Source organism: Delphinus delphis, chromosome X (genome assembly GCF_949987515.2).
Source record: "Delphinus delphis chromosome X, mDelDel1.2, whole genome shotgun sequence".
In the NCBI taxonomy this organism is placed as follows: domain Eukaryota; kingdom Metazoa; phylum Chordata; class Mammalia; order Artiodactyla; family Delphinidae; genus Delphinus; species Delphinus delphis.
The window spans coordinates 4,052,433-4,077,580 of NC_082704.1; the positions used below are offsets into that span (position 1 = coordinate 4,052,433).

Below are 25,148 nucleotides of genomic sequence, written 5' to 3' on the forward strand. Positions count from 1 at the left end.
GGGAAATGCTGCGGCTTCTAAACGAAAGGGGGCGGCGGGGGCCAAAGCCTGCCGGGGCTGTGGGTTTCCAGCCTCGTCGGGCCCGTCCACTGAGATGTGTGACTAGTACGGACAGTTAGAAAGGACACAAGACTCGCACTTCTCGTTCGATTCTTCATTTGCTCCCGTGGACCTTGGCTTTTCTTTATTAGAGACAAAAGTAGGTTCTTGGTTATGAGATGGGGCTTTTTGTGTGTCCCCAGGGGCCTGCGAGCTCAGGGATCGCAGTGGTCCTTGCACTGTTGGCGGAGAGCACGCCTGCAGTCTGAGGAGCCCCCCTACTCCTCGTCCACCTCAGGGACCTTGTTTGGGGACGTAGCTAAAAGGGCCCCCGGCAGGAGGGAGAGACAGCTGTCGTACAGAGACATCTCCGAGCCATAAGCCGGGTAAACCGTGGGGCTGGCGGGCAGTTCCCTGGCGCCATAGCGGGGGCACAGAAGTGGCATTCCAGGGAGTGCCCTGCCCGCTCAGGCCGCCCTGCTCACTGGGGGCGTGGTGTTCCCTGGCCCATCCCGCTCCACCGCTCGTAGAGCACGTGCTAGAGGACAGGAGAGGCTGGGTAGCGCTGGGCCCCTGAGCACCTGGGGCTTTCTTCTGGGTGGTGGAATCGTTGTAAGGGATTTGTGGGGAGCGTCTAGTGGCAGCCACCGGCTTCTTTCCCTTCGGGGCTGTTGCGCTGGTCCCGGGCTGATCAGTTGCTCCCAGGTTGCATTTTCTCTGAATGTTCTCGATGAGCAGAGGCTTGTCTCTCCGAAAGTTGGAGTTGCAGAAGATCTGAAATGAAACAAATCACTTTAGCCATTCTGGGAGAAAATACCCACTCCTCCCCGCCCACCCCCGTCCCTCATAATGGTCTTATCTGACTGTGGAGAAAAGGTCTCTTTAAGTTCCTGGCAGGTTATTCCGCCCTGGAGTGTGCGCTCCCTAGAGCTCCCCGAGGCGAGCCTCGGTCGAGGTGTTACTGTCGCTACCTGACATCTCGTGGCCTCTCGAGAGGGTCTGTAGGCGCACCTGCAGGTCCCCTCTAAGGGGCTGTGGCTGAATACCACAGGCTCTACTTTCTCATCTTTCCTTAACTACCTTCTCACGTGAGGAAACTTATTCTCGGAAATGAAACCCGTTCAGCACGTGGCCCATCTGGCCTCCCCGGGAGGTGTTCGAATAACAAGAGAACGTGGGCAGCGGAAGGGCTTTCTACTTTACCATCAGCCTCTTCTTCCCTGGAGAGTGGCTGGTCAGGCGTATTTTGCTGAATCCGTGCCGGTTCATTTGGCGGATGAAAGTCATCAAGCTGTCTGTGTTGAAAATCCTGTCTGCGCCTCTGCGGTGAAGAACCTCCCTCTGGAAGAGGTCTTCCTCGACGATCACCATATCTCCCTTGTCATTCCAGCGCACAGAGGTGAAGGCGGGCTCCTCCGCCATCGTCCAGAGCTTTCTTGGGAGGGAGAGCTGAAGAATACTCTGGTTGGCCACACCGTAGTCTGCGCCCTGTGGTGGCGGGTTGTCTTGGGAGACGGGATCTGGGCTCTCGGCTTGGTCGCCCTGCTTCTCCGAGCTCTCCCGTGAATCCACGTTGGGATGCGGGGACGCACGAGAGGGGACCCACGTTGCTGGCTCCGCGTCAGCCGATGGGCCCAGCATGGCTGTACACAGCTCATCGCTGCTCTGACTAGCCACGGAGCCAGTCTGCATTGGGAGCATTCTCCACCTGAGACCGCATGACTGAACTCTCAGGGCAGAAATGCCTTGGACCAGAGCGGGGATGCCCAGTAAACACTGTCCACAAGATTCTAGAATCTCGGTAGTGGGGCAGCCAGCCGCTCAAGTCGCAGTCTTCTTTATTGTCACGTGATGTCACCGAGGCGGTCTGGAGAGGGAGCCCTGGCCAAGTGTCTTTTTTTCTAAAAGCCTCGAAAAGTGTGGTTCAAGTTCCCGGGAAAGACTTCCGTCTGCCGCCAGGCACCTTGTTTCAAGGGGCCAGGCCCCGGATGGGTTGAGAAACGTGATCCTGTCTCCACTCCCATCCCTTCATGCTGGCTTCCGATGTGCTCAAGGGCCAGGCCCTGGCGAGGCGTAGCTTGGCTGCCACCGAGACCACAGGGATCACGTGGGCCCCTGGCGACTGTCCCTCCCAGAAGATGGGGCTCCCTAGCGGGCGGTTGGCCTAGCCTGAGTCAGTGCCCACCCCCCCCACCCCCATCCCCCTTCCGGCTCTGGTCGCTTGCAGCTGTTCCTGCCAGCTGGCCGGTCCCGCTCAGATGGGCCCAAACAAAGGGTCCTGATTTCCTGCCTCCCAGGTCAAGCTGTCCCCAGAGTAGGGCTGTGCGCGACCTCACATTCAACTCGAGTGTTCCCCAAGCACCTCAGACACAGCCCTGCCCACGATGCCGCGTGGGAGGGCATAGCCACGTGCCCTCCGCTGGGCATCGAGCCTCCTTTTGGGCTCTGCCTGCCCCCAGACCCCATCCCTGTGCGGATCACAGAGGGCTTGTCTTCAGCGTCCATTTCTTCCCGTAGAAGCCCTTCTCATGGCCCAAGAGCGCTCACTTTTGGAACACCTGCGTGCGTCCTTTTCCCATCGCCTTCCCAGACCGTCGGATTCAGCCTCCCTGGAGGCTGCCTCGAAAGCCCTGTTTCCTTTCCGCAGTGGGGTGGTTTGGCTTCTGCTCCCCCCGATCCTGGCCTCCCCACGTCCACCTTGGGTCTCCGTGGGTACTTGCCCTTTGAAGGACTTGATCTGGGGCTTCGGCGTGTAGCCTGTCCCATTGAAAGCAGGCATTTCACTGGTGCGCTCCCAGGCCAGCCCTGCTCTCCTTCCCCACGCCCGCCCCTGCCCCCCCTCCCCCCACCCCCGAGGCCCTGTCCCCGCTGTTACCTTGAGGATACATAGAATGATTTTGTTTGCTTTCAGCTTCAACGCTTTTGAACGGGCCTGCGTGACACGGACTCAGTCCCAAGGAAATTTCCTACTTGCCGACCTAGACGTGACCGGGGGAAGCCCCCGTCCACGTGCATTTGGAAGTAGATGAGGGTCTGGGTGTCGGACGGGCCGAAACGCGAGTGAGAGTCGTCCGTCTTCACCGCAGGTGGGAGGATAGGATGGTGGGTTTGGTGATGCGCGTTCTCTGGCCGTTGTGGGCGACTTTGTCCTTCATAGTCACTGTGTAGCGGACCGAGTGGCACCTTGGAAAGGCCCGTCTGCGAGGATCCTAGGTCCCTGTCCCAGCTCTGCCACTAAGCAGGGTCATCTGCCCTCTGTGAGCGCCACTGCCCTATTTCTGAAAGGGGAGAGCTAAGAGGGTGTGCAGGAGGATCGCCCGAGGCGCCTTTCAGCCTAAGGACTGGCATCCTGGATGGAGCTCCCGGGCCTAGATTCGGGCCTGCTCCCTGGTCTTTATGCTTCTAAACTGGTTTACAAAGCATTCTTCAGGTCAGTTCCTCCTGTAGGGACATGACCTCGGAGGCTGCGAATTGTGGTGGAGGCCGTCGGTGGCTCCTCAGAAGGGGCCCAAAGGCTGGGGCCTCCTTGGGCCCAGCCTGCCTGTGTGGCCTTGCCTGCTGCCCCCTCCTCGGGCCCTCCCTCGCCCCCTGGGTCCCGTAGGAACTGCCTCCTTCCTGGTCCCCCTCCCTGCCAGGTGCCAGCCGGGCCCCGGCAGTGGGTGTGTGTGGCACCGTGGGGTCTTCCTCAGCCGGGTCTCGGGACCCTTCAGCTGGGCAGGCACAAGCCCTGGCGACGTCCAAGGCCTGCCTTTGCCAGCCTCGCCCTCCAGCCCCTGCCCTTGGCTTCCGCGCCCTGATGCCCCCAGCCCAGAGGCCCCCCAGCCGCTCCCCTCCCTCGCTGCCGCCAGGGTCTCGGGGTGTCTGCCAGCGTTAACTTCCCTCCAGTATCTGAGGAGGCTCCTGCAGGGGCCTTATCCCAGTAGGCACTGGGGCCTTACAGTCAGTCCCAGGCAGTCTCAGTCCCTCCCTCCCCGTGGCTGAGCCATGAGCAGCTCAGCCGGCCAGGTTCCCGTTGGACAGGAGGGCCCCAGGGCAGGAGCAGGGACAGGGCGCCGTCACACGGGAAGGTGCCGGGACTGGCCAGAAATGCCGGCCCCTGGCAGTGTCAGCTCTCAACAAGCCACAGACGAGCCCCACACTGTCTCTGCTTCTCCTTGGCACCTTCCTTTCTTGGGCCTGCTTTTTGTCAACTGAAAGACACCGTGTGACACTGAGAAGAGCAGTGAATCGCCAGTCAGAAGGTCAGCCACGGGCTGGGGTGGGTGGGAACAGCGTGGGCTCGAGAGGAATTCAGACCAGGGCTCTGGTCCCCACGCCGTCACTTACCAGCACGTGATCCTGGGAAGATTCCCAAGCCCCGTGGCCTCAGGTTCCTCACCCGTGAAGCGAATGGGTGTGATGAGCCCTGTCTCGGGCTGCAGGGATGTGTGTGAGCTACGTAGAGCAGCTCACAGGGCCTGGCGTCTGTTGGAACTTCGATGATTGGCAGGTATTTCTCATGTTGTTCGGCCTCAGACCCTTCCCCTCTCTCCTCTGGCATTTGGTTGGGCGGTTTCTTGTCCCGGTCGTGTCAGAGAATATGCAGCTCAATAGGATGTGGAAAAGCTAATTAGCCAAACAAGATGTTTCATCAATAAAACTAAGGAAATTTTCCCAGTTAGAGGGTGTGTTAAATTCGGGTGCGGAGGGGTGTTCCCAGCGAGATACGACACGAAGCTCCAGGAAATAGAATCAAGGAACAAGGCTTTGCATCCCTCCCAGATGCTCTTCCATCCAAACCGTTCCTTTGCTTCATTTCAGCCCCACCAGACATCGAGTCCTTGATTACAATTGCCAAAGTACAGTCACGATAATGATTAAAGCTAATTAGCACCTTGGGTTCTGGTTCCCCCAAGAACAGGGGAAAGAGGGCCTGTCCACGGACTCTGGGCATCACGTCAAGGGAGTATGACCGCGTTTCTCCAGCTGTTGCATATATAACACCTACTTCTTCACTATGGTCAACTGCAATGCAACAAGAGCCGGGACCCCTTCCTTCCTGCCCGAGTATGAGATTTCTCTCGGGTTCATCCGTGATCCAGAAGGACACCTCACAGTAATGTCGCATTTCAGACTTTCCCCCCAAACACACCGCCTGCAGGTCTGGCTGCTGCCACCACCCAGCTTCATCACCATCACCTCCCCACAGAAGGAAGCCCCGCTTCCCAAAGCCCCAAACTGCCCTGGCTCGGGGCACTTAACACTCCAGGGCTCGCTCCTGGAGCCCCACCGCCTCGTCCCATGTGGACTTGTTCTGTGGGACTTAGGGGACGTCTCACCACCTTCCTCATGTGACAGCGGCTCCTAGACCATCACTCTAGGTGTGGGTGTGTCCTGCTTTTCCTAGCGTTCCCGCTACTAACACAGGCCCTTCCGGAGAGCAGAGGCTCCGTGGAGGTCTGCGGAATAAACAAGCCAGTGGGCAGGGGGCTTATTGACGCAGATGAACCTTCTACTTTCTTAAAATACCCGTGCAAATCCAACTCAACAGAGATAGTTCGTTTTATTTACAGAATGACAGACAAGACAGGGAAGCAAGAATTGGAACAACAATGGCTTTTATTTTTCTATTTCTTCCCCCATCTATAGCACTGCTAAGTACTTCCACATTTCCAGAGCAGTTCTGATTCCAATTCCCTGTTATCTTGTACACGGTCACAAAACGAACTGGGAGATTTCCCAACCTCTCTTACAAAACAGCAAAACTCTTGTTCTTGAACTGAATTAGTGCAAATACCTGTGGGATTAACGTCATACACAAAGTTAGACACTGAAGCTTGTTTAGTCTTCTATTCAAAGAACCAACATTTGAAAAATTCCTAAAGAAAACAGACATGGAAGGCCATGTCAACATACACAACAGGAACCCAAAATGCTGCACACCGGCTTCCCCCAACTCGCCCGGCTCTCACTGCTTAGAAGGCTGACCGCTCCCTCTTCAAACTCAGAGTGAAGGAGCAGCCCCCCTTCCTGCCCCACGGGAGAAGCTGCTGGACGTGGGACTGGCTGCTGCACTGGCTCAGGCTCCCTCTTCCTCATCGCTCACACTCCCTGCAGACACGGATGCGAAGAACCTGGGAGCCATGCTATTGATCCTGAGCAGATGCTGCAGGACCTGACACTCGCTGGCCTCCGCGTAGGCCCGGGGACCCCACAGGAACTCGTAGCGGGCAGGGTCGCTGTGGGGCACCTGCCGGTACTTCAGGTAGCCCGTCTGCACCCACACTTCGGTGAGCAGCTCCCTCCCGCCACAAAACCCCAGGGTGCCTAGCTTTCCCCACACCTCCTCCTCAGGGACGCGGTCACCGAACAGGGTGACCATGGTCAGGACCAGCAGAGGGAGGCTGGCCTCGGGCGTGCGCTGCCAGTCGCTCAGCACTGCATCCCAGGTGAGGCCCAGGGTGGGGACCAGGACGTAGGTGCGCTCGCGGGGGTCCACCACCTTCACGTCCACGCCAAACAGCAGCTGCAGGCACTCGCAAACGAGGCGGAAGACCACGGGGAAGTGGTCCCGATGCTCCCGGACGACCGTACTCAGCATCTCCGCCTCGGAGGTCGGCTCCCCGGTACGAAACTTGACGAGCAGGAACCCCACCAGGTCAGCCATCAGCGCAACAAGTGCCTCGCGGGACAAGGGCTCGGCATAGGCGGAGAAGGAGGGGGCGCCAGGGGAGGCGAAGGACGAGGGGGATGCGGCCTCCTCCCCCGCAACCCCCAGCAGCGGCGCCTCCACCGGACCCTGGGCCGGGACTGGGGCCTCAAGGTCGGCCTCAGGCTGGCGGAGCTCACTCATCTCGACCGGGGGCCTGATCACTGGGGTCGGGCCGCCCACGGGAGTGTGGGCAGGGGACCTCGTACCTGGGGAAGAGAGGGGGTGTGAGCGGCCTCGGCGGAGAAAGGCACCCTGGGCAGCCCTGACAAAGGCCACTTACAGGTCTCGTCTCAAGGGCTGCCCTCGGGCCTCACAGGGGCGCTCCTCCCGGGTGGCCTGTCCCCTGCCAACCTGAAGAAGGAAGTGAGGGGGCTCCTCAGGGTGCAGCCAGCACGGCCCCAGGTTCTGGGGCTGACAGGGCGGTGGGGTGACTTGGGTGTTGTGGGGTCCCCTCTGTTCTGGGAGGGGGAGCCCCTGGGTACACACTCAGGGCACGCACCTCCCCTTGGCTCCTGGCGCTGCCTGGGCCTCCTCTGCTCTGTGCCCTGAGGACACGGTCCTCAGACCTGGGCCTTCGCCTCCCGGTTCCTGGAGCCCCTGTAAGAGGAATGGAGGGCGCACCTCTTGCGTACACTGTGGCACAGCTCTGGGCCTCGGTGCTGGTAGGAGGATTGGGCCGGACTCTGTGAGGTCCCCCCAGTGCTGAGTTCTGGGGTGGGTGGTCCCCTCGGGGTCGCTCGTCGTGCTCACTGTTCCCCTTAAGGGCCTGGACCCTCCCCTTTGCAGGCCGGAGGGGAAACTCAGAACAGGACCCCGAATCTGAACAGAAAGCAGTGAGGGGGCCCCACAGGTGGCCGCACCTGCCCAGGGCCTCCCGAGGGTCCTAGGAAGGGGAGATGCTGGGTCCTCACCTCCTCCTCACATCCTGCCTGGCCTCCCAGTGCTGACCACAGGGGCAGGTTTCTGTTGAGGCCCCTGTTCCAGGGCAGGGGGTCTGCTCAGTCCTCCCTCGGGGTCCTGGGAGTCCACCTTCTGTGGACCTGAAGGCTCACCCCTCACACCAAACACCTGACCTCCTGAGGACCCCGACCCAGAGGTCAGGAAACATCTCATCTGCTGACCGCGCTCTGGCGCCTCCAAGGCCCCCGTGGAAGGGCAAAGGATCTCTCCCTGTGTTGGGGTCTAACGTCCTCAGTCCTTCCTTCCTCGCGTGCAGGCTGGACTCTGGGCAGGACCTGGGATTGTCCCGTCTGCCAGTGTGAGTCCCTGCTCCTTATACCAGGTCTCCAGTCTCTCCGAGACCCTGACGTCAGGACGTCAGGACAGGCCTACCGTGCTCATCCCACCCCGGGGCCTTAGTCCACCAGGGACCTGACATTTTACCCTCTGCCCTCATGCGACCCCACCCCTTATCCCAGGTCCCCAGCTTCTCTGAGACCCGGAAGTCAGGAAGTGCTGATGTGCTCATCCCGTCCTATGACCTCAAGGGGCCAACTCTATTCTGGGGTCCACGTTTTCCTCAGTCCTCCCTCAGGGCCCTCACCCTGACTCCACGCAGGACCTGGGATTCTAGCCATAGCACACCTGAGAGCGGACGCTTATACCTGTTCCGAAGCCTCTCTGAGACCCGGATACATAAGTGAGGACTCGCTGCCAAGTGCTCATTCCGCCCCAGGGCCTCCCAGGGCTGAAGGCAGGGAAGGGTATAAGGGTGAGGGTCTGACAGAGACAGTGGAACGGGTATAAGGGGCGGGGTCTCAGGCGGGCACAGGAGAGAATCCAGGTCCTGCGTGGAGCCAAGGTGAGAGCCCTAAGGGAGGACTGAGGGGAGCCTGAACCCCAGAACAGAGTTGGCCCTGGGAGGCCATAGGGCGGGATGAACAAGTGTGGCACTTCCAGACATCCGGGTTTTAGAGACGCTGGGGAAGGCGTATAAGGGTTGGGGTGTCTGGTGGGCACGGAAGAGAATCCCACGTCTTGCGCTGAGTCAAGGTGAGCGCCCTGAGGGAGGACTGAGGGGAGCCTGAACCCCAGAACAGAGTTGGCCCTGGGAGGCCATAGGGCGGGATGAACAAGTGCAGCACTTCCTGACATCCGGGTCTCAGAGACGCTGGGGAGGGGGAGCACGGGGCGGGGTCTCAGAGAGGCTGGGGAGGCAGTATAAGGGTCGGGGTGTCTCGTGGGCATGGGAGAGAATCCCAGATCCTTCATTGAGACAGGGTGAGCGCCCTGAGGGAGGACTGAGGGGAGCCTGGACCCCAGAACAGAGTTGGCCCTTGGAGACCATAGGGCGGGATGAACAAGTGCAGCACTTCCTGACATCCGAGTCTGAGACACCCTGGAGAGGGGGAGCACGGGGCGGGGTATCAGAGAGGCTGCAGAGGGGGTATAAGGGGCGGGGTGTCTGGTGGGCACTGCGGAGAATCCCAGGTTCTGTGTGGAGTCAAGGTGAGGGCCCTGAGGGAGCACTGAGGGCAGCCTGCAGCCCAGAACTCAGTTGGCCCTGGAAGGCCGTCACGTGCAGCACTTCCTGACATCCGGGTGTCAGAGAAGCTGGGGACCTGGGATAAGGGGCGGGGTCTCATGAGGGCAGAGGATAAAATGTCAGGTCCCTGGCGGACTAAGGTTAGGGCCCTTAGGCAGGACTGAGGGGACCCTGAGGGAGGACAAAAGGGACCCACCAGATCACCGCCCTTGCAGGTGGCCGTGGGAGGCCCCGGGGCGGGATGAGCACGGTAGGCCTGTCCTGACGTCCTGACGTCAGGGTCTCGGAGAGACTGGAGACCTGGTATAAGGAGCAGGGACTCACACTGGCAGACGGGACAATCCCAGGTCCTGCCCAGAGTCCAGCCTGCACGCGAGGAAGGAAGGACTGAGGACGTTAGACCCCGACACAGGGAGGGATCCTTTGCCCTTCCGCGGGGGCCTTGGAGGCGCCAGAGCGCAGTCAGCAGATGAGATGTTTCCTGACCTCTGGGTCGGGGTCCTCAGGAGGTCAGGTGTTTGGTGTGAGGGGTGAGCCTTCAGGTCCGCAGAGGGTGGACTCCCAGGACCCCAAGGGAGGACTGAGCAGACCCCCTGCCCTGGAACAGGGGCCTCAACAGAAACCTGCCCCTGTGGTCAGCACTGGGAGGCCAGGCAGGATGTGAGGAGGAGGTGAGGACCCAGCATCTCCCCTTCCTAGGACCCTCGGGAGGCCCTGGGCAGGTGCGGCCACCTGTGGGGCCCCCTCACTGCTTTCTGTTCAGATTCGGGGTCCTGTTCTGAGTTTCCCCTCCGGCCTGCAAAGGGGAGGGTCCAGGCCCTTAAGGGGAACAGTGAGCACGACGAGCGACCCCGAGGGGACCACCCACCCCAGAACTCAGCACTGGGGGGACCTCACAGAGTCCGGCCCAATCCTCCTACCAGCACCGAGGCCCAGAGCTGTGCCACAGTGTACGCAAGAGGTGCGCCCTCCATTCCTCTTACAGGGGCTCCAGGAACCGGGAGGCGAAGGCCCAGGTCTGAGGACCGTGTCCTCAGGGCACAGAGCAGAGGAGGCCCAGGCAGCGCCAGGAGCCAAGGGGAGGTGCGTGCCCTGAGTGTGTACCCAGGGGCTCCCCCTCCCAGAACAGAGGGGACCCCACAACACCCAAGTCACCCCACCGCCCTGTCAGCCCCAGAACCTGGGGCCGTGCTGGCTGCACCCTGAGGAGCCCCCTCACTTCCTTCTTCAGGTTGGCAGGGGACAGGCCACCCGGGAGGAGCGCCCCTGTGAGGCCCGAGGGCAGCCCTTGAGACGAGACCTGTAAGTGGCCTTTGTCAGGGCTGCCCAGGGTGCCTTTCTCCGCCGAGGCCGCTCACACCCCCTCTCTTCCCCAGGTACGAGGTCCCCTGCCCACACTCCCGTGGGCGGCCCGACCCCAGTGATCAGGCCCCCGGTCGAGATGAGTGAGCTCCGCCAGCCTGAGGCCGACCTTGAGGCCCCAGTCCCGGCCCAGGGTCCGGTGGAGGCGCCGCTGCTGGGGGCTGCGGGGGAGGAGGCCGCATCCCCCTCGTCCTTCGCCTCCCCTGGCGCCCCCTCCTTCTCCGCCTATGCCGAGCCCTTGTCCCGCGAGGCACTTGTTGCGCTGATGGCTGACCTGGTGGGGTTCCTGCTCGTCAAGTTTCGTACCGGGGAGCCGACCTCCGAGGCGGAGATGCTGAGTACGGTCGTCCGGGAGCATCGGGACCACTTCCCCGTGGTCTTCCGCCTCGTTTGCGAGTGCCTGCAGCTGCTGTTTGGCGTGGACGTGAAGGTGGTGGACCCCCGCGAGCGCACCTACGTCCTGGTCCCCACCCTGGGCCTCACCTGGGATGCAGTGCTGAGCGACTGGCAGCGCACGCCCGAGGCCAGCCTCCCTCTGCTGGTCCTGACCATGGTCACCCTGTTCGGTGACCGCGTCCCTGAGGAGGAGGTGTGGGGAAAGCTAGGCACCCTGGGGTTTTGTGGCGGGAGGGAGCTGCTCACCGAAGTGTGGGTGCAGACGGGCTACCTGAAGTACCGGCAGGTGCCCCACAGCGACCCTGCCCGCTACGAGTTCCTGTGGGGTCCCCGGGCCTACGCGGAGGCCAGCGAGTGTCAGGTCCTGCAGCATCTGCTCAGGATCAATAGCATGGCTCCCAGGTTCTTCGCATCCGTGTCTGCAGGGAGTGTGAGCGATGAGGAAGAGGGAGCCTGAGCCAGTGCAGCAGCCAGTCCCACGTCCAGCAGCTTCTCCCGTGGGGCAGGAAGGGGGGCTGCTCCTTCACTCTGAGTTTGAAGAGGGAGCGGTCAGCCTTCTAAGCAGTGAGAGCCGGGCGAGTTGGGGGAAGCCGGTGTGCAGCATTTTGGGTTCCTGTTGTGTATGTTGACATGGACTTCCATGTCTGTTTTCTTTAGGAATTTTTCAAATGTTGGTTCTTTGAATAGAAGACTAAACAAGCTTCAGTGTCTAACTTTGTGTATGACGTTAATCCCACAGGTATTTGCACTAATTCAGTTCAAGAACAAGAGTTTTGCTGTTTTGTAAGAGAGGTTGGGAAATCTCCCAGTTCGTTTTGTGACCGTGTACAAGATAACAGGGAATTGGAATCAGAACTGCTCTGGAAATGTGGAAGTACTTAGCAGTGCTATAGATGGGGGAAGAAATAGAAAAATAAAAGCCATTGTTGTTCCAATTCTTGCTTCCCTGTCTTGTCTGTCATTCTGTAAATAAAACGAACTATCTCTGTTGAGTTGGATTTGCACGGGTATTTTAAGAAAGTAGGAGAAGGTTCATCTGCGTCAATAAGCCCCCTGCCCACTGGCTTGTTTATTCCGCAGACCTCCACGGAGCCTCTGCTCTCCGGAAGGGCCTGTGTTAGTAGCGGGAACGCTAGGAAGAGCAGGACACACCCACACCTAGAGTGATGGTCTAGGAGCCACTGTCACATGAGGAAGGTGGTGAGACGTCCCCTAAGTCCCACAGAATAAGACAACATGGGACGAGGCGGTGGGGCTCCAGGAGCGAGCCCTGGAGTGTTAAGTGCCCCGAGCCAGGGCACTTCGGGCCTTTGGGAAGTGGGGGTTCCTTCTGTGGGAGGTGATGGTGATGAAGCTGGGTGGTGGCAGCAGCCGGACATGCAGAGGGTGTGTCTTGGGTTGCAGGGGAAAGTCTGAAATGGGACATTGCTGTGAGATGTCCTTCTGGGTCGTGGATGAAGCCGAGAGAAATCTCGCCCTGGGGCAGGAAGGAAGGGGTGCTGGCTCTTGTTGCATTGCAGTGGGCCACAGTGAAGAGGTAGGTGTTTCATAGCCGCCATCTGCAAGGATTTCCAGAGAAATGAGGGTCTTGCTCTTTGAAGCCCTGCTCGGTATTCCCGGGGCTGGCCCTCCTCTCCCTGCCCTGGGAGAGCCAATTACCAACTGTATGGAAACGACCATTTTAGTCACCTGGAGTTTCCTTTGGCCACTTGTGAGCAAGGTCTAGATTTCAGTGGGATGAAACGAATGAAAATAGGGGGTTTGAAAGAAGAGAGGCTGCCGAAGTGGAAAGGAGTCGCCGTGTGACTGGAATCCTGGGAGCTTTGCGTGAGCTGCACCCAGCTGGGGAAATCACCACCCTTCCCTCCATGCCGACAGACACACACACACACACACACACACACACACACACACACATACACATCCAAATTGAATAATAAATCCTCCAGGAGTAAAACACACAGAACAGCAATTTTGACTGGTTTTCTATTCCGTTTCCTATGGAGCTGCAAATTCTCTGAGATGTCATGAAAAGAAAGCAATTTCCAGAGGGGAGAAGGACAGAGTCTGGGATCAGAATAATACTAGAAATAAGTCCTAGCCACTAAGAAGCAACGTCCGCCAGTGTCCCCGCGTTCAGGCAGGTGCAGAAATATGGCGGCATCAGAGACCCACAGGTTTGGGCTGTGACCTGGCATCGAAAGGAAAGGGCAACTTCTGGGCCTAATGGGATTGGGAGGTCACTGCAGTGGGAGGTGCAGACGGCGCCGGGGGCTAAAGAGGCAGCCCTCCCTGCTGAGCGCCGTACGACAACGTGAACATTACGTGGGATCCTGGATTTGAAGCACCTGCCATATAGCAGGTGGGCACTTGGAAAAGGTGGAGAATTTCAGGGCCAATGGAACCTGCTCAGACACTCCTGCCGGAAAAGAAGGGGATTTTGTCATCACAAATGGTAAGCACTCCCGGGGGAAAGCAGGGATTCCTAGTACCCGTTCGTGCAGTGAACTGACTGATGGGGGACAGTGCTAGCCCAGGGACGGCCGTGGCAGGCGGCGCAGCAGCGGCCGGGACACGCCAAGAGCGCCCCAGGGACATTCAGGGAGACACTTTTCAGGGGGCAGCAGCACCCTCCCCAGTAGACTCTGGACGAGCACACACCACCCCGGCACACAGCCAGTCCTGAGCAGGGCGGCGCAGGGCACACGGGAGCTGCTGCCCATCAGCGGGAAGCTCTGACGTTCTCTACGTGCGCTGAGCCTGCCCCCTGAGGGGCTGGTGTGAGTTGTCTCAGCCGTGGCCCTGTTTCCCGAGAAGCCCCCATTCCCCAGCCCCAGCTAAAGTCTGCTCTGAGCTCCAGCCTCCTTGGCAAAGGGCTGACCTCCCGCCTGGCTCTCGCCTACCCTCCTCTGTGGCAAATATCGCCGGCTGCTGCTTTAGGGGCCTTTGTGAGCAAGTGCGGGGCCCGGGCCTGTGCCTGTCCGTGGTCCCTGAGCTGGGGCTGGGCACAGGGATAGGGCTGGGTTGGTGGCGGGATGCAGGGTGTGAAGCCAAGTGACATTCACAAGACAGCAGCAGGGTGTAAAGCCACGTGTGAGCAAGCATCCAGGAGGAGGGGCATCCGCAGGGCCCTGAAGGGCACAGACACTCACGCCCCGTGGGGATGCGGAGAGCCCTCCAGCCCGGCGGTCCCCGTGCTTTGAATGCAGGCTTGCCGCCTGCCTGACAGCCAGTGTGCCCGGGGAAGTGAGCCTGCAGGAGAACGTGGGGCCACCACGCCGCTGGGACAGAAGGGAGCAGAGTGGGCAGTGGAAGGAGAGAGCAGGGCCCAAGCCTGAGCATAGGAGCCGCCTTCAGAGGGCCGTGCCTCGGACTCCCACGTCCGGGACCCTTCTCCATCCTCACGCCCTCTGTGCTAGACCCCACCTGTCCTCTAGGGTCTCCTCTTCATTTCAGGGGAGGTGGGGTCTTGACAGGGTTTAGGAGAGTCCCCTTGGGCAGGGTCCGGCGTCAGGCTCTCGGTGTCCTCATCTGTAGGATGGAGAGTGTAACAGTTCAACTTCTGAGCCTTGATATGAGATTGTGTTCGGTTCCTGGGGCCGCCCAACAAGGTACCACAAATTGAAGTCACCAATGGGGTTGCAACTTTTCTCCCTTTTCTGAAGGCTCAAGTGAAAAACATCACGGTGCTGGCAGGGCCATGCTTCCTCTGATGGCTCTGGAGGAGGGTTTTTCTTCTTTCTTCCATCTTGTGATGTTCCCAAGTGTTCCGTGGTTTGTGGCTGGATTACTCCAGTCTCTGTCTTCATTTTCATATGGCTGTCTCCCCTCTGGTCATGCCTACGGCCAATTTGCCCTCTTCTTTTAAGGATACCTGTCATATGGGATTAGGCCCAGTCTAATGACCTCATTTTTTGTTTTGTTTTGTTTTTAACATCTTTATTGGAGTATAATTGCTTTACAGTGGTGTGTTAGTTTCTGCTGTATGACAAAGTGAATCAGCTATATGTATACATATATCCCCATATCCCCGCCCTCTTGCTTCTCCCTCCCACCCTCCCGAGCCACCCCTCTAGGTTCTCACAAAGCACCGAGCTGATCTCCCTGTGCTATGCAGCTGCTTCCCACTAGCTATCTGTTTTACATTTGGTAGTGTATATATGTCCATGCCACTCTCTCACTTCATTCCAGCTTATGCTTCCCTCTCCCTGTGTCCTCACGTCCATTCTCTACGTCTGCATCTTTATTCCTGTCCTGCCCTCTAGGTTCTTCAGAACCATTTTTTTTTTATTCTATATATATGTGTTAGCGTACGGTATTTGTTTTTCTCTTTCTGACTTACTTCACTCTGTTTGACAGTCTCTAGATCCATCCACGTCTCAACAAATGACACAGTTTCGTTTCCTTTTATGGCTGAGTAATATTCCATTGTATATATGTGCCACATCTTCTTTATCCATTCATCTGTTGATGGACACTTAGGTTGCTTCCATGTCCTGGCTATTGTAAATAGAGCTGCAATGAACATTGCGGTACATGACTCTTTCTGAATTATGGTTTTCTCAGGGTATATGCCCAGTAGTGGGATTGTTGTAATGACCTCATCTTAACTCGACTACATCTGCAAAGGCCCTATTTCCCAATAAGTTCCCCTCGCAGGTACTGGGGATGAGGGTTTCAGCATATCTTTTGGGGGGCATAATTTAGCCCCTAGGAAATATGACACGAGGTGTCACCTGCATATGAAATGCCTGAACTAGTGTAGGTGCTCAATGCCAAGGGGTTATTATTACTGTGTATCCAAGATCTACCTTCCCCCACATTTTAATATTCCGGAATCTGTGTATGTCTTATTATCTACTTGTACATTGCTTGACGGATTTTTTCTTTTTCCGTTTAAAATATGTTATGAAATGTATGCTCTATCTCACATCTGTGCAAACATGGTATAACTTGTTCAAGAAACCTCAGCGTGTCCATGCCCTGCGAGAATATGGTGCGGCTGCCCACAGATCTTGCCTGCAGCTTCTGGAATCTTAGGAAGCGGAGATCATGATTCCGGCAGAGGTGGTGGACCCAGAGTGAGGCCTGGGAGGAGGGGCAACTGCTTGGTAGCGGGGCTCTTGGGTGTGTCGGGCTCCCGAATTCATTTCCTGGACACTTGCTGAGCACCTATGGCATACCGCGCTGCAGGGGTGCAGGCAGTAGCAGGAAGCCCAAGGGCCTCCTGAGCTGAGCCCGCAGGACACAGAGGCCCGGGAAAGCCCCCTCCTGCTGACTGCAGGGAGGCCGGGGCAGGATGGGGTGCAGTCCATGGGGCTGGAGCAAACATTTTAGGAGGTGGCAGGATCCCAGTGTAGACCGGAGACTGTGACAAAGCAATGTAGCTGTCTCACTGAGATGTCACTTCGCAGAGGCCCAGAGCCTCCCTCTCCACCTGGGAAGCCTTCCTGGAGCCCATGGCGGCAAGAGAGGTCCAGGGTGGAAGCACAGGGACGTCCTGGTGGCTCTAGACTCCCAGACAGACACCGCCTGCCCATCGGCCTGCCAACAGGAAGTGGCCCGTGTTCCCTTCCTCCTGGGAAGCTTGCTCCAGGAGAGGCGCTCATCCACCCGCTCCCAGGCCCCAGTGACAAGACGGCCAGTGGGGCCTTGAGACGCCCCTGTCTCCCTCTTGTCTCGGCAGCTGCAGTTTGCAAGTCCCGAGGGAAGCCTCCTCAGTGAGGGGTGGCCCCTTCTGGGCTCTGGAGGAAGATGGGGGCAGCTGCAATCCAAGCAGAACCAAAGATCCTACTGCCTCAGTCCCTTCCACTGCACCCCAGCCCCTCCCCCAGCTCCTCGGGCCCCCAGACACAGCCCCTGTGTTCTGCCACACCCCCTGCCAGGCTCCAACCACCTGCCAGGGAGCTTTCAGTACCAGAAAGACGGCACACTTAGCAAGTGAAGCTAAAGTAGCCAGAAACAAGGGCCCTCTACGGAAGCTCTGGGGGGAGGCACCTTGTAAGTGGAGTCTTGGGAACTCCAGGGACTCCAGGGATTTTCTCATTGGTGGCATTAAGGGTGTAGCCTTTCAGGAGCTCAGAGTGGAGACTTTCAGGTCCAGAGAGGGTCAGCCTGTAGCCACAGGCTCCCGGCTGAAGAAGCTGTCAAGCTGGTCCCCCAGGAACCCTGGGGTAGGCCCCCCGGCATGGCCAGGGATTGGCTCCCAGCTGTCCCTCCCTCCAGTGGAGCGGCGGTGAAGCTGGTCTAAGTCCTCTAATTCCATGCCCCCTCCACTCTGCTGCTGCAGTGGCCTGGGGGCGGAGCCCTGGCAGCGCGGAGCCCTGGGCCCCAGCCACTTCCTCCCCTGACCCAGTTCCTCCATGACCAGACTGTCTGAAGGCAGCAGAATTCTCTCCTTTCAGGGCCCTGCTCTTCAGAAGCCCACCCTCCACCCCATCACATTGGAGTCAATATGAATGTTGAATTGGACGAGCCACCAACTGCTTTCTGGCTTATCTGGGGCTCATGCCTTTTCAATCCAGAGCCATTTCATGCCTTTGTATGAAGATTGTTGGGAATCTCTAAGTAAGGTGGCCCTGAAATTTGGTGGCCAGTCCGGGTTAGCTAGAGATGATGAGGGTGTCATCCTATGCATGGCTCAGGGTCTTTCCTCAATGTTCAGGTCCCTCATGGGTCTGTCCACACAGGCCAGGGAAGCTTTGGGCCACTGCCCAGGGTGGTACATTGAGCAAGTGGTCTGAGGTGGGCAGCAGATGGGCAGTGGGGTCTTTTGTACTTGTTGGAGAGAGGACAAGAGGGAAGCCTGGATGTTCTGATTCTTATTTCCATGGGAGCACCAGGAGAGGACATGGCTGGGCCACCAGTAAAGCTGAGGCAGTCTAGGTTCATCCACTTCTCGAAGGTTGAGGATGGGAAGCCTTGGGTCGTCCAATTCTTCCCATATGTCCTCGTGGACAGGCCTCTATGCTCCCTTGGCAATTTGGCTTGTCAGAGCAAAACAATACATTGACAGTTGGCCTGGTCATCTCAGGTTGAGGGGGTACTGCGGGCTTGCAGAGCAGTGGGTCAGCTCTGGGACCCCCTGGGACCTCACCAAAGTAGTGCCTGCCCTTGAGGCTCCGGACCCTGAGCAGCCCGCCTGGTCTCTGTCTGTGAAGCTCTTGAAAGGGCAACAGTGTCTGTTATTCAAGTGTCTGAACTGACAAACAATCTCACTCTTAATGCCTATTTGGGGTGAGGCCACCAGTAATTAAGGTGGTGCTGGCCAATCTGGTCACTGGCAAGTACCTCTTTTTTGCAGAGTATGGGCTGCAGGTTCGGCAGGACGCCAAGTCCTACATCCTTAGTAGCTGGGCAGCTCAGGGCACATTATACAAGCTTCTCTATGCCTCAGCTTTCTCTTCTGTATTTGTATGTTCATTGGGAACCTCCTCAGGGGTACACACCAGACTCCACTTGGAGGATGGGCAGGGGAGCTAGACCAAAACTCTGGGACAGGGTTCTGGTGCTTCAGCAGCTAACAAACTTGATTCAGGTTATTCATCCTTAGAAACAGCTCATATAATAATACCCACTCCCCGGTGGGTTTGGGAAACCTAATTACTACTGGTGAAATGTTTGCAGGTTCACAGAAGAAAGGTGATACCATCATGGCAAAGTATGACTACCATAATCGTGATCTTCTCAAGCTGCCCCCAGGGCTAAGTCCTATAAAATTGCCGTTTGTGAAATTCTGCTATTGTTACAAAGTGCAGCTATTATCCATAATGATACAGAGTAATGTCTAAGGTATTGCTGTGCTCATGGAAAACTCTTAAATCAGGCGAAGTGAAGAAGGTAGACCAGGCCACCTGCCGTGAGCTTGTCCTGCTCTCTAATTCCAAAAGTAAACAGAATCCTTGAGGAGGTAGGCCCCTGAAGAAGCACCAGATAGCAACAGCATTCTCTGAGCACCTAGCGTGCACCAGGCAGTGTGTTATGCACGCTAGCTCATTGAATCTTCCCAACAAGTTTAGGAAGTAGACTTTATCATCTCCATTTTGCAGAGGAGAAAAAATGAGGCTCAAAGATGTTGACTTGCCCACAGAAAACGAACCTGGCAGTTATAAATAGCATGGCTTAGAGTGGAGAAAGAGCTGGGCCGGGTGGGAGGTGACCAGAGAGTCTGGGCAGGAGGCAAAGAGTCTCTGAACTAGGTTAGCAAAGCGAGGATGGCTTCCACATTTCCAGTTTGGGCACCCCTACCCTCACCCCCGCCAACCCAGTGAACAGGTCCGCTGCCAACGGAGAGAGGCAACCGAGGAGGGGAAGGCGGCAGGGAGGGCAGATGACTGGTGCAGGGTAGCCTGAGCTTGGGACTGCCAGCATATCTCCACGCGCTGGCCTGGGCCTCGGGAGGGAAGTTGGGACGCAGTCACTGACAGATTTGACAGGTGAAGGCCTGGGAGGAGATGGCCAAAATGCAACGTGTCACCCGGGGCCACTAGCCCCAAGGCTCAGTTCTCGCTGGAGAACCTCCAGAAGGCAGCGCGGGCCAAGGTGACAGGTGTCCGTGAAGCCCTCCTCGCGGGACTCGCCGGCGACGCGCTCGCTCCCCGCAGGCCTGCGCCGAGTCAGCGATCCCGCTCGGCTCTCCGCGCCCTACCCCGGCTTCCCGGTCCCTCCAGCCTCCGTCGCCCCCGCCGTCTCCTCCTCCGGGCGCGGAGCCGAGGGCCGGGGCCTCCGCGCACTGTGAGCCGGGAAAGCGGCATCGCGCGCCGCTCGCTGCACTGCTCGGGCCTGCCGGGCGGGGCTCGGGGCGCATGCGCGGCGGCCTACGGAAGCCCGGAAGGAGAGGTGGGAAGTGCGGCTCAGGTTTCTCAGGGCGGCGGCGGCGGCGGCGGCGGCGTCGGCAACTGGGACGCGGCTCGCGCTGGCACCATGAACCCGCTGTAACGTGCAGGCTGCGCGGCGCGGGGGGCGGGGGGAGGAGGAGGAGGAGGACGGCGCGGTGAAGTTCTCCGCCATGAACCTGAGGGGCCTCTTCCAGGACTTCAACCCGAGGTGAGGCGTCGCCCGCACGGCTCGGGGAGGCACGGCGTCCGGGATGCTGTGGCGGGCGGCGGGGCCTGCCCGAGCCTCCCCGGAAAACCGATCGGCCTCGGCGCCGGCCCGCTGCCTCCTCCCGCGCCCGCTGCCTTCAGCCCCCGGCCCGCCGCCCCATCTAGAACCTCCCGGCCGCGGTCCCCGCCCCGCGGGAACCCCGCGCCTCTCCGCTTGCCCTCCCTCCCTCGTCGCTGTCCCAACTTCCCTCTCTCAGCTCCATCTTCTGGCACCCGCTGCCTGCCATGCGTTCCCCGCGCCAGGGCCGGTTCACTTGACTCGACACCCCTACCCACCACCCCAGCTGTTTCCTACAGTTCCTCCAAGCCCTTGAGGTTTCCCTTGGACGTATGCCCATCCCTCGCTTGTTTGCTTCTTTGTGGAACTGATGTCTGAAACACTGCTGAATCCTTGGAGTCCGTGTCAGGGTATGGCAGGACCTTACATAACGCTTTTGGGGGGTAAACCTGACAATTTTCCGTACACGTTTTCTCATCAGTCTTGACTGTAAGTTTATTTGCAGGAAGCAGATATTGCTGTCCTGTTTCCCAGATGGGGACTAGCCAGTGGACTGGAGGGAAGGAACACTGGCTAAGGAATCGAGCGTCTGTCCTTGGACTTGACCAAGTGTTCTGTAACTCTCTTACCTCCCCAGGCTGTGAACTCCCTAAAGCAGAGACCGTCTCCTGCTCAAATCTCTATTCCCCGCAGCTCCCACTGTGTCTGACACACAGTAGGCACTTATCAAATGTTTGTGGAACTAAACTGAACCTAAAGACCTGGATTGGAGAGCAGGCCGTATGTAACTGGGGGATCCTCTGCTCATCTGAAAAATAAGGAGTTGGCCTAGCTGATCTCCGAAGTCCACTGCTCTGTGAAGGGAGTGCCTAGCTCCCTTATTTGGTGGTGGAAGGCACGCACTCAATAAACCTTTCCTATGCCAGGTCCCATGCCGTCTGCTTCAGCTGCTGAGAGGGCCCAGCGTGAGGGTGGAGAAGGGCAGGCCAATAGATGATTGACAGCACAGTGCAGTGTTGTGCTGTGGGAGCCCAGTGGAGACCACCTTCCAGGCTGCTTGTGGGGCGTGTCTTGGGAGAGAGAGAGGATGAGTGTGTGTGTGTGTGTGTGTGTGTGTGTGTTGGGAGTGCAGCCTCCTTAGGGACGCTGACATTTTAAGGTTCGAGCCATTGTGACTTACTGGGTGCTCTTATTGCTCTTTGAGCACTACCGAGTTCATGTTCTGTTTAGTCTGGAGGGCCAGTGTCCCCATCGCAGTGCAGTCATTATCACTGTTGGCCTTGAAGGCGCTCTGCATAGAGGAGCTTGTTGAGAGCAGGTAACTGAGAACTGACTGCAGCGCCTTCCTCTGCTGTTCCTAGGGGTTAGGATTGGTCTCCAGGGTAGCAGGGCTGGTGCCGGAGTTGGATAGGCCTTGTGTATCTACATTGTTTGACGATGGTGATAAGAAAGATAAGTAAAAGCTGAATTGTTTTGTGTCCTTGGGCCACTCACTTATCTGTCTGTTTTATAGGCAGAATGAGTATAATCTCTCAGCAGGATAGAGAGGCCAAATTAATGATTGATTGCAAAGCGCTTTACAAGTAGAAAGTTCCAGGACAACTTTGCAAGGTGACAGATCATTCAGAAGCCACAAAGAGCACTTGCTGAAACAAAATAGTGCTGCCCGGATAGCATCCTTAACCGTTTTTTCCTGTAGTAGCTTCTTTCTGCCCCCCCGCCGCCCCACCCCCGGAAATTGGCACAGGAAAATGACAATTAAATACCAGGTATCTAAACAGGTTTATAGTCAACATCAACGTACTTATCAACCCTTTAATTCTATTGGGATTGAGATGCACATCTCCCTGAAAAGTTTGAAGATCTTTTATAGGATGCCATTTTCGTTTTCATTTTCCTGATGCCGTGTTGAGTCAGTGGGAGAGAGCCGTGTTTCCTCACAGTGGGGACTCCTGAGACGGTGGCCAGCTGATGTCGGCAGGTGCCAGTTCTCAGCTGGTGGTGTGTCATGTCTTGTGGGCACACCTCGTTTTCGACATTGTTCTTTAGTTTTTGCTCCATGCTGAGGAGGACCTTCCAGACAGCTCGAAGAGCAAACCGAGGGCTGGAGACAGGAGGAAACCTTGTGCCAGGGCCTCAAACCCTGATGCTGCTTCCTCACTCCCCGCCTGGAACTCAGAGCCAGTTCAACACCTCCCTCCTAGCCCAGCACCTTAGCACATACTGTTCTCTTTGCCGGGAGTGTTTCCCTCTCTCTCCTCTCCTCCTTACCTTGTTAGCTTCTGTTTCTCCTTGAGATCTCAGCTCACTTGTTGCTTGCCGAGGGCAGCTTTTCTGACTTCCCCGCCCAGCGCACTGCGCCCTGTTTGTACAGTCTGCGTAGTGTGCTGTGTTCCTCCATCTTACACTCATCTGTACCCTTGTTTGACTAATGCCTGTCTCCCCTATGAAACTCTAAGCTCCATGGGGGCAGGGCCATGACTCTGCGTGTTATGGTACCCTGCATATCTGGAGTAGTACCTGGCTCAAAAAGTATTTGTGGGATGGATGGATGAATGAATGAATGAACGAACGACTCACTCTCCAGAGTCACTGCCTTCCTCGTGGTCTGCGGCCTGGTTCTCTTTCCTCTCACCTTCTTCCCTCCTTCAGGATGCAGCCATTCCATTGGCGAGCTGGGAACACCACGACACTAAGCAGACCACGGCTGCCTTGACTCTGTGGCTTGTGTATGTCTCAGGAATAGTCACTGTCACGGTTTGGTGGGCCCCAAGGCATGGGCCATGGCTCCAGATCTCCTTTCCAACCTTTTGATCTTGGGAGTCTGAATCCGCTGCTGTATTGCCAAGGCTCTGGAAAACTACACTGACAGAGAATGATTCACAGCTGTCAACACTCAGATGCCTATTTCCATCTGGCTCAGAACTGGTTGATCATGAGCTTCTTTTTAGTTACATAGGTTAAGGCTTGCTGAAACAGACACCCCGGACCCACCAAGTCCTTCCCTGAATGCCCAAGGCTTCCTAACAGCTAGGGAGCCCTACCTATTGAATAGGCAAACTCCTAGAAGTATACGGAATTGACAAACTTGGATCGTGAGGTGTTCCTGGGAGCTAGAGATCTGGGAGTAGGTGGCATTAAGCCGGCACCCTGTCCGCACCACGGAGCCTTGGGAGTCTCTGCTGCCTTGTGCAGTTGCTGGCTCAGAGAAGGCCCTTCAGCCCTGGTAGCCAGGCAGTGCTCGAAGGCTGTGAGAACTCTGCTAGAACTTCTGAGTCAGCCGCAGTGAGCTCCAGATGGAGTGTGGTGCATCCCGCAGGTGTCCTGGACGGGGACAAAGGCTGAGGAGCGCTGCTCTGAGCATTCCGTCGTGTGGGGATGGGGTCCTGAGGTCAGTAGCATTTAGAAGCTTCCATATGCTGCAACATCTAAAGCCATTCTGGAGTCTGTGTGAGTGATCTTGTCTCTTATTTGAAGTCTGGAAACATGAATGTGATTGCGGGTAATTAACAACAGGCAGCTACCTGACCTTTAAGAGGCGTTTGTAAAGTATATGTAAAGCATTACTTCATCACACATCTCCCTGGTACCTGCTGTGTGCCAGAGATGTGCCGGGTGCCCGAAGTACAGGAGTGAATGGGACGTGGTCCCTGCCCGCTCGAGCCCGGCGGACGAAGCAGAAATGGAAACATTAAAATTCAACACGGGACAAGGCGTTCCAGGCACAAGAACCAAAGAACCAAATGCTGCGGGAACACAAGGGGCAGAGCCACTAATTCTGTCTAGCGTGGACAGGGAAGGTTCCACAGCTCGATTCTGAAGCATATAGTTATAGGCTTTTGTCAGACAAGAGGGCAGGAAAGGCATCTTAGAAGGGACAAAGTATGCAGAGGCGCGGGGTCATGGGAGGGCCTGGTGTGTTAAGACAGTGCTGCAAGGTCAGTGTGGTAGGGGCATTGCGGGCAACGCTTGTCACGTGACTTAGAAATACTACGCGTAGTGTTAACAATTACTGTGAATGTTTTTGACACATTACTGTTTTTTTTTTTAAAGCAGGCTCCAGACCCATCAATAGTGAGTGTATGTTGGTACTGTTAATGAACTCTTCACCACCAACTGTCTGTTTATCTGTCATTCTGTCACCTCAAACTACCTATAGTAAGAAAAGCTTGTTGATTATACTGAGGTTATTAATAATAGCTATGACTTCTGGGACACCTACCACGTGCCAGGCACAGTATCACTGCTCTGCACCCATTATCTTGAACCTTCACAACAGCCCTCTGAGTTCGATATCAGCCTTGTTTTGCAGAGTCTTAGCTTGTGAATTCCCTGAAGTCACACAGGCGGTGAGGGGCCAAGTCAGGAGTCGAACAAGTTGGTTTCCTTCTGAAACCTGTGCTCTTTCCGGTATTCATATGTCCCCCTTCTGATTTAGTAGCATCTGCCCACCCCAGCCATGGCATAGGAGGTCCGACATACTAAGGAGCCTTCTGTTTATGAGTTGTGATTAAGCAAAGCAAACCTTGTATTCGAGCTTACGCATCTAAATGAGTATTATCTTTCAAAGAAGTTACTTAGGGAAAAGGTAAATATATACCTACTCCATTGCTCATACCCCTTGTTACTCATTTGAAATTTCCTTGGAAGCAAATCCTGTAAGAAAATCCGTCTCATTGCTTTATAATCATATATCATTTTTTAACCAAAATAGTGCTGCCTAGTTTGATCACACATCCTATCCACTAAACTTGGCTCTGACTGACTTTTGGCCGTTTCCAAAAATCCACTCTCAGTGAAGATTTGGCACCACTGGGGGTATTCAAATGAACGGACCGCAGGCTCTCAAGGCGATTCCAGGAGGAAAGCTCCAAAGATGGTTTGAGCAAGGAAGTGGAATTAGTGCATTGTCTCCCAGGGGGACTGTTTAAAGGAGACATGTCTCATTTGAATGCAGAATTTCTGGTTTCAAAACTATCATTCCCATTACTTACTTACACGTCTCATTTGAATGCAGAGTTTCTGGTTTCAAAAATGTCATTCCCATTACTGGCTAATTACACGCATGTTTTT

At 56.8% G+C, this 25,148-nt stretch overlaps 4 protein-coding genes across 5 annotated transcripts in view; 2 read left to right on the forward strand and 2 right to left on the reverse strand.

Annotated features, from left to right (window-relative positions):
• Positions 1-254: 254 nt before the first annotated feature.
• Positions 255-1,790, reverse strand: HSFX4 (heat shock transcription factor family, X-linked member 4). Its single transcript, XM_060002288.1, is given in 3 exon segments — positions 255-462; positions 464-813; positions 1,243-1,790. Coding segments are annotated over 3 exon segments (1,056 nt in total). The 5' UTR covers positions 1,741-1,790.
• Positions 1,791-6,097: 4,307 nt separating this feature from the next.
• Positions 6,098-6,871, reverse strand: LOC132417932 (melanoma-associated antigen 8-like). The gene has a single exon (XM_060001808.1). The coding sequence runs from the start codon at positions 6,869-6,871 to the stop codon at positions 6,098-6,100; it is 774 nt and encodes a 257-aa protein (XP_059857791.1).
• A 3,785-nt stretch (positions 6,872-10,656) lies between these two features.
• LOC132417930 (melanoma-associated antigen 8-like) lies at positions 10,657-11,430 on the forward strand. The gene has a single exon (XM_060001807.1). It carries the CDS (start codon positions 10,657-10,659, stop codon positions 11,428-11,430), a length of 774 nt encoding a protein of 257 aa, XP_059857790.1.
• Positions 11,431-19,826: 8,396 nt separating this feature from the next.
• TMEM185A (transmembrane protein 185A) overlaps positions 19,827-25,148 on the forward strand; it is a 31,214-nt gene continuing 25,892 nt past the window's right edge. For both annotated transcript variants that reach the window (XM_060002703.1, XM_060002704.1), the window contains exon 1: positions 19,827-20,018. In XM_060002703.1, coding sequence (XP_059858686.1) covers positions 19,981-20,018 — 38 coding nt within the window. In that variant the 5' untranslated portion in view covers positions 19,827-19,980. The remainder of the gene's footprint in view (positions 20,019-25,148) is intronic.